The sequence below is a fragment of the Berghia stephanieae genome, chromosome 15 (genome assembly GCF_034508935.2).
Source record: "Berghia stephanieae isolate SIO BIC M18660-M18661 chromosome 15, UCSD_Bste_1.3, whole genome shotgun sequence".
Lineage (NCBI taxonomy): Eukaryota > Metazoa > Mollusca > Gastropoda > Nudibranchia > Aeolidiidae > Berghia > Berghia stephanieae.
Window position 1 is genome coordinate 20,967,022 of NC_088374.1, and position 8,934 is coordinate 20,975,955.

An 8,934-nucleotide genomic window follows, 5' to 3' on the forward strand; every position below is an offset into this window, starting at 1 on the left:
CTCGGCGCATTGTCGAGTCCTTGGAAATGAGTCTTTACTCACATGCTCTCACAGTACTCAGGTGTAAAATGAGTACCAGGCCGTAAACTGCGTTGTTTATGTCGGAAAAATTGTAATGTCACCTAACAGGCGTCATGTCTCGTTCTACATGTTAAATGTTGCTGTTGGCCAGGAACCCCTTGTAAAGCGCTTTGAGCAAGTTTAGTGGATATTACGCTTTAAAAAAAGTTCTTTTTTATGTCTGTTGATAGATCTAATTCTAATCTATTCTAATTCATACAGATACTCTGACTCGGAGTTTGAGAAATCGAGAAGGTTGTACGCCGAATCCAACGTAGACAAAACAGGTATGTACGGCTAAGTAGTCTCTCGTGGTATCACACTCGTTTTCGGATCGGAAGGTCTTGAGCTCGAGCCTCTCTCGCTCGGCGCATAGTTGAGTTGAGTCCTTGGAAAAGACTCTTTACTCACATTCTCTCACCGTACTCAGGTGTAAAATGAGTACCTGGCAGTTAACAGCGTTGTCTCTGTCCGAAAAAAAATATATATTGTAATACCCTTTGTTATGTGACTAGTCCTGTGTAGGAACTATAATCAACAGGTTTCATTTTGAATCAAAAGGTGGCATAATATCTATTCTAGTAACATATTGTATAGGCCGATTCTTAGGGTTACGGGATGGGTGGTTCTTAATGCTGACCAGCAAATTAAATTGCACAACATCATATGTATCTAGCACTCCGAAAGAATGGTTTTACACTTCCAATGAGATTAGAACCAGTTATTATGACGTCACACTTTTGTTCCATAGTTATTTTTTCCCATTGAGAAGAATGAATCTATTGTTTTGTAGATCAGAGGGGATTCGTGAATGAAGCCTACCAAAAGGACTCCTTTTTTGAAGATGGCGGATGGTTCACGACCTCTGACCTTGACAGCGTGTACGGGAGTGCAGGAAGAGGAAGTAGACGAAGGACGGAAAGGAGGCGGAGCTTCGATGAAACTGGGTCAGCAAGTGAGTTTTGATTCTTTCTTCTTATGAATCACCCGACGTGTGGATAAATGCTGCCGTTTGTTTGTAAAAACACAGAATATGCAATGTTGACCAAATAGCACACACTGTGTTCTTTAATAAAACGGCAGTCTGACATCCGAACCCACTTCAACATTGTTGTAATGGACAATAGTTTATTTTGAAATTTCCATTACAACAGTGAGCCAATAAGGATTTGGGTTATCAGACCTGGAAATAAGTGCCAGTCGGCCTCACCTCATACTAAAGTCAAATCGACGTAATCATTTTGAAAACAAATGCACATTTATTAAAGTCAAATCGACGTAATCATTTTGAAAAGAAAAGCACATTTAATTTTACTAGTAAAAAGCCCGCAATTTCGCGGGGAAAGAACTATTTTCATTCGATACTGTACTCACCATCATTTAATGAGGGCAGATTGGTAAACAACGTTGTCTGTCTAATTTGGTATATCTTCGGTTGACTTTTCTCTGTGGCCCAACATGAAGTGTAAGCCACATACAGTTGTCCGTGTGTGAATACCGGTTGTTGTAAGAAAATCCCCACCTTGCTTAATGTCTGCCCCTGAGACTTGTTAATTTTCATTGCATATGACAATTTTACCGGAAACTGTTTTCTATTTAGAATAAATGGTAAGCCTCAATCCGTTGTTGTCGTCAGATTGATTCTAGGGCCAGCTCTACTACCGGTAATTATCTTGGCTTCTAATACTTTTGAACCTAATTTAATTATTAACAAACGGGTGCCATTTCGGAGGCCTGATTTAGGATTTATATTTCTAAGCAGCATGACTGACGTGTTGGCTTTCAAATGTAATGCATGTGGAGGAAGTCCGGGAGGTGTAAGTTCGTTCAAGAATTCAATCGGGTATAAGTTGATGTCAGAGTCATTTTGAATGGAATCAGCACTGCGGTAAATTTGTTCAGTTGATGAGGTCAACCTGGACAGAACGGCTGCATTTATTTTGTCAACATTTTCATGGGTTGTAGTCAAAATTGCTCTCTCTGATAGATAACGTTCATCCGCAAAGTTCAGATTCAAATCATTGTATACAGCATTTATCAAGCATTCTGGGTCATTTTCAGGAAGTCATAGTGCTGTAGGTTATTTAACAGAATACTTTCCTATTTCGCTGAAAACCGGCTCTGTACCATTTCCGATGCGGAGAAGCCAATTTGCAAAACAGTTATTGTCATCAGTAACCCTCATATTCTTGTTCATGTGAAAAATGGTGACAAAATTCCAAATAATTGACTTGTTAAGTGTGACACTTAATATATCGGCTTCACTTCCTTTGTTAACAACAGGTAGAATTTGCCGAAAATCCCATCCAAGTACAACCACTTTGCCCCCAAAAGGTGTTGAACTGCCTATTATGTCACAAAATGTCCTGCTCACACATTCAAACACACGCCTGTCCATCATAGGTGCTTCATCCCAAATTATGAGAGAACTACTCTTCAGTAACTTAGCTGTATCTGATTGGCGACTGATGCTACAGGTGCTGTTATCCGTTATTGGAATTGGAATTTTGAACGTTGAATGTGCTGTTCTACCACCGTGCTGACAAAAGATCAAAGGTGAAAATACAAATTTAAAGAATACTGGGGATGAAGAAACTTTCGGAATGCCTCCCCTTTGCTTAACTTATGGAAAAACAAACACCCTAGCACCTTTAATAACACTTATGACTAACCTCTCGAGCTACCTTTCAATACTTAACAAATCACAATGGCGGCCGAAAATCAAAACAATGGTCAAATTAGGAAAATTTAAACTTTCACAAATCTATCAAGGTTTGTTCTAGAGTTTTTAAAATACTTCTATATGACAAACTGAATAAATAAATGCCTGACAAAATATCAACGGTGATAATACAAATTTAAAGAATACTGGGGATGTAGGAGCTTTCGGAATGTCTCCCCTTTACTTAACTTATGGAAAAACAAACACCCTAGCACCTTTAATAACACTTATGACTAACCTCTCGAGCTAACCCTAATAGAAAAAAAAACAACTCTCGGACTGCTTTGCACTACCTTTCAATACTTAACAAATCACAATGGCGGCCGAAAATGAAAACAATGGTCAAATAAGGAAATGTTAAACTTTCACAAATCTATCAAGGTTTGTTCTAGAGTTTTTAAAATACTTCTAGATATAATGACAAACTGAATAAATAAATGCCTGACAAAATATCAACGGTGAAAATACAAATTTTCAAGAATACTGGGGATGTAGCAGCTTTCGGAATGTCTCCCCTTTACTTAACTTATGGAAAAACAAACACCCTTGCACCTTTAATAACACTTATATGACTAACCTCTCGAGCTAACCCTAATAGTAAAAAAAATAATCAAAATGGCGACTGAACGAAATACCTTCATGTGATCAAGTGAATCATATCACTATGAATGCCACGATTTACTGAAAAATGCCAACACACACACACACACACACACATGTATACACCACACACAACACACACACAAACATACATACACACACACACACACACACACACAAACAAAACATAATACTACATAACAAAACTGAACACCGCTAAATCAACAACACAACGGAAGTAATAATAATACTTGATGTCATAAATAGATGACGCAAATTGACAACTTTTTACAGTGTCAAAATTAGTTGATTTTGGGAGCCAAGTGTCGTCGGTACATATTTTATGATATTATCTGTTTGACTCAACGAACTTTCAAACTGACTTTAGATTAAAAAAGGAGATCAAGTTATCTGTTTATCTATCTGTAAAAAATACATTTCTAATTTTCAAATCTTTCAGAAGAGTTGTGCGCCGTATCAATTTTTTTATTGACTCAAATAAGCACAATGTTCTCCACAATGCTCAATTTTTTAAAGAAAGGATTAAAGTCAAATCGACCATATATGTTAGCCAGCGTGTCAAAATGCTATGAGATGTGAGTTGATAATAACATATAATAATGATAATATGAAAGAAAAAAGCAAACAAAGAAACAAAAACTTGTGCTTTTATATTGCGCAGTATTCATTAAACCTGCTCTAATCACTTTACAAATGGTACCGGCCAAACAGCAGACATTCAACATTTAGGAAGGGACATGACGCCTGTTAGGCGATATTACATTTTTCGGGCAGAGACAACGCTGTTGACGGTCAGGTATTCATTTTACACCTGAGTACGGTGCGAGAATATGAGACTTTTCCAAGGACTCACCCATGCGCTAGGTGAGGCTCGATCTCAGGACGTTCCGATCCGAAAGCAAGTGTCAAACCACTAGACCACATAGCCGCACATAATAAAAAAATGGAGCGCCAATCTCTAACTAACGTGTTCAATGGCGCTTTTAAAGACATAGTTTTTGTGTGTTGAAACGTTATATCCGACTGACAATGTTGTGACATTTTTAGATATACGCAATTTTCAATTAAATATAACGTGGCTCAATGGTACGGTCTTTGCTTCGTACATGAAAGGTACCGAGTTTGATCGCCCGCCGCTGAGCTGTGCGGCCTTGAGCAAGTCACCTCGCCCTAGCTCAATTTGCGGTACTCCACTGCGGCTGATGCCTGGGTCATTCCAGTCTTTCCTTGGGATAGACACCAGAGACAAATTTCCCCTATGGGATGAAAAAAGGGAATTTTTTTTTTATAAATAATTATAAAAACATCTTCAACATTTCAGCGGGAAGTGTTAGCAGAGGGCAATACCGAACCAATCAAAACCTGAGTCGAAGTGTAGACAACCTCGATTCTCTGATGACCTACTCACAGAACCAAATGGTTTATGGAAGCGATACATCGGCTGCTGGAGGGGCTCTCGTATACTCCCACTCTCTTAATCGGTCTTCCAATAACGATGACGTCGCAAGAAACATCACGCGTTTCCATGCCGACGGCAGCGTTTCCGGAAGTGCCGAAGGAGGGTCGATCGTGGAAGAGTTGAAGTTGACAAGAACCCTGAACTTGCCGACAACTGGGACGACTTCAAGTAAGAAACAGAAAAAGTGTCAGTTCATGAAATAATCAGTCGAATAGGGAAAATGTTGGATTTGCATATTTTTGTTTTTACATTTTCTGAAAGAATTCGCTCCAAGGATCGTTTTAAACTTTATTTGAAGTAAATCGGGTGATTATTCATGAAATTATGGTGAGATGTATGGGAAAGGTATCCTGCAACTTTTCTCCAATTTTATTCTTCTTCAACTTGACTAGCTGTAAAAAAATTATAGAAGTGAAATTAATTAAACTTTGATATTTCACGAAGATGTACAAAACGGGTTGATTTAATCATTTATGACAAGAATTCATGTTTATAAAAATTGACCTTCTAACTAAACTTGTCCATATCTCAGTTCAAACCTTTTCACCATTCGACTGATTATGTCAATCACTGTAACATATATGTCGTAACCACCGTCTCTAAACGGGGGTGCCGTGATAGATCAGTTGGTAGAGCACTTGCTTCAGATACAAAGGGACAGAGATTTGTTTTCTGATTTCCCCCCTGTCCACACATGAGTGAATGAATAAAAAGCTGGGTCTGCTAGATCTGGGGAAAAATTTTTTTTGATAGATAGAGACTGGCGTCCTATTCAAAGGTTAGCTAGCCATTGGTTAGATTGCCATTGTCCTGTTATCACCACCTCCTAATAAGGGCCTTAAAATTTGTGGTTATACAGTATAGTGGTAGGAAACCGGCCTTCGGACTACCAGGTTCCAGGTTTTAGGTCCGCTATGAGCAGTTTGTAGTTGAGCGATTCTCGCACCCCATTCAGGCGTAAATGAGTACCGGGTCCTTACCAGCGTTATTCCTGAATAATGGCTTTGCATGCGTCATCCCACCTCCGACACGACTCAAAATTGGCCAGCATACGCTTGAATATTCGGCACCCCTTATCTGGAACTCCCTTCCAAGATATATCAGAGACAGTAATTATGCAGAAGTCTTTTTAAAACCATCTTAAAGCGTTTCTTTCTAATAGGTAAAACTGTAAAATTATTTTGCTTTGTTTCATACTGCATGTTTGAGTGGCTGCATATTTGAGTGAAAGTTGTCACGTTACTGTTAAAAGCGCTTTAAAATTGTTGAAATACAGGATAAGGCGCATATTATTATTATTATTATTATTATTATTATTATTATTATTATTATTATTATTATTATTATTATTATTATTATTATTATTATTATTATTATTATTATTATTATTATTATTATTATTATTATTATTATTATTATTATTATTATTATTATTATTATTATTATTATTATTATTATTATTATTATTATTATTATTATTATTATTATTATTATTATTATTATTATTATTATTATCATATGCATTCAGTTCTTCAGGAAGAATGAATTTACATTTCTAATGAGATTGGAACCGGGTTTGTTTTGTGATTCTATTTGTTGTTTTTTTTGACATCACACATTTGCTCCATGTTGTTCTATGAATCTATATAAAATCCCTACTTTTATTACTATTTTTCAACGTTAAAAATCATTTTTTAAATGTGATTCACTCTGCCATAATACATCAGATATACGCTGATGGTCACAAGACACAATATTATGTTTCATGTCTGCAAGGTAAATCAGGGGAATTCCCATCAGTGACGTCACCGATACCTTATTCGGAAACGACCAATCAGATTGTTCCTTCAATTGAAACTGACGCAAGATCGATAAATCTTGTTCACACTCCAAGCAGGTAAGTATCTTTAACCAGTTGTTACTATGGAAAAAAAAAACAACTGATATTTCAAGATTTGGCCAGAAAAGTCGTCCTTCAAATATCGATTGATTTAAATGACCCTCATCTTGGCAAAAGCTGTAAAACCTGGGACTTTACAAAGTCTCCTTTAATCCCAGGTTAGAGCTTTGCCGAGATGAGGGTAATTTAAATCGATCGATATTTGATTGACGAGTTTTCTGTTTTTAGATTTCATTTAACCCTATCCTTACCAGCCAGTTTCAGATTTTTTCCCAAAACTTCACACCCACCCTACACAAAACAGACATTTCTAACTCTAACAGAAAAGCAACAAGTACATTCTATCCATAATATTGCCGACAAAATTGGCTCTATTACAGAATGTCAAGTTTTTATAGCTACAGCAAAAAGAAATTAAATCTGAATGAGAAATGTGACGGTTGCACCGTAACAAATGTGACGATTTTCCAATAGGTGGTAAGGAGAGGGTTAACTTGTATCATCCAAATATCTTGCCTTTTTTAGGATTTTTTTCAAATTTGTATCATCCCGACAAAATACTGTTTTTTGTTTGTGCTTTTTAACTTGTATCATCCAAACATAATACCGTTTTTAGGTTTTTGCTTTTAAACATGTATCATCCAAACATAATAACGTATTTAGATTTTTAAAATTTTAAACTTGTATCATTCCAATAAATAGAGTTTTTAGATTTGTTTTTTTTTTTTTAAACTAAGATTTTTGTTATTGTTTTTTTTTTTTTTGCCATCCACGTTTTTAGAATAATTCTCACAAAACCGTATTATTCAGACTATAATCGTTCATAGATACACATAATTTTGTGTGTTGGTCCGTTATATTTCTCAACCAAGCGCAAAAAATCTTTAGGGGTTTTTATTTCAACTTGTATCATGGACACACCGTGTTTTAGATTTGCATTTTTTGACTTGTATCATCCAAACAAAATACTGTTTTAGGTTTTTATTTATTTCAACTTGTACCACTCCCACTTAGACAAATACTATTTTTAGGTATATATTTATTTCAACTTGTATCGTTCCGACTAGACAAATACTGTTTTTAGGTTTATATGCCTGACATTTATATTAATTTTCAAACACACACACACACTCTCTCTCTCTCTCTCTCTCTCTCTCTCTCTCTCTCTCTCTCTCTCTCTCTCTCTTTCTCTCTCTCTCTTTTCCAGGCCAGTCGCTGAAAATGAGGGAGTGAGCAAATACAGGACCTACAGACGCCTGATGAAGAAAACTACCACCTCGACCACCACCACTACTAAATAATAAATGTGATTTATCGTCTCACTCAATTGTATTACATCGGATTATGTAAAAGGTGCTGCTAGAAGCTCGGGGAGATAAATAACAATGTGCAATTGAATGTAAGCTTCAATTTAATTTACGAAAACAGATGAAATGGACGTATCGTGTTTCGTCTTTATCGACAAAACAGGATGAATGAAACACTACAAACGAATGTGATATCAGATTCTACCAAAGCTATAAAGAAATTAATCTATTGCTAAAATGACCAACAACATGTTACAATTTTTTTCCCGATAGAGACATTGCTGTTAACGGCAGATATTAAATTTACACCTGAGAACGGTAAGGGTAAAAAGCTACTTTCCAATGCCTCAACTATGCGTCGAGCGAGGCTCGAAACAAGGACCTTTTAACACTGATATGATATACCACAAGACTACATTATTCCAATAGAGAATAACACTCCAAAATTCAACTTGAATCATCGTGTCCACCACTTTATCATAACGTTATGAGGTGATGGATCACAACTTATCGCCAAGATCGTACAAACTCCATAACAAACAAAGAATAGAGGTTACATTTTCTTATCGATTTATTTTTACAAAATATGGTGTTGGCTTGTTATTGTTATTTTTTATTAACTGTTATTCTGTACTTTAAATAAATTCATTGAAAAGACCCAATTTGTCGCTCTTTCATGATTTTTAAAACTTACAGATTAATCACCTCGGTTCACTCACCACTATTCTTCATTATCACCCCAATCTAAGTCCCCTATCACTTTTAAACAATTTTACTGTTTTATATACGTGTAGTGATCTATATCAAATCCCTCCTAACTTTGTCAGGATTTTAACTAACTCAATATACATTTTCTGACGTCGTC

At 36.1% G+C, this 8,934-nt stretch overlaps 1 protein-coding gene across 2 annotated transcripts in view; it reads left to right on the top strand.

The window, feature by feature from the left end:
* LOC144960294 (uncharacterized) overlaps positions 1-8,724 on the top strand; it is a 16,701-nt gene extending 7,977 nt beyond the window's left edge. For both annotated transcript variants that reach the window (XM_078893336.1, XM_078893338.1), the window contains exons 7-11: positions 283-347; positions 854-1,015; positions 4,725-5,030; positions 6,639-6,759; positions 7,970-8,724. In XM_078893336.1, coding sequence (XP_078749462.1) covers positions 283-347; positions 854-1,015; positions 4,725-5,030; positions 6,639-6,759; positions 7,970-8,063 — 748 coding nt within the window. In that variant the 3' untranslated portion in view covers positions 8,064-8,724. The remainder of the gene's footprint in view (positions 1-282; positions 348-853; positions 1,016-4,724; positions 5,031-6,638; positions 6,760-7,969) is intronic.
* Positions 8,725-8,934: the final 210 nt, after the last annotated feature.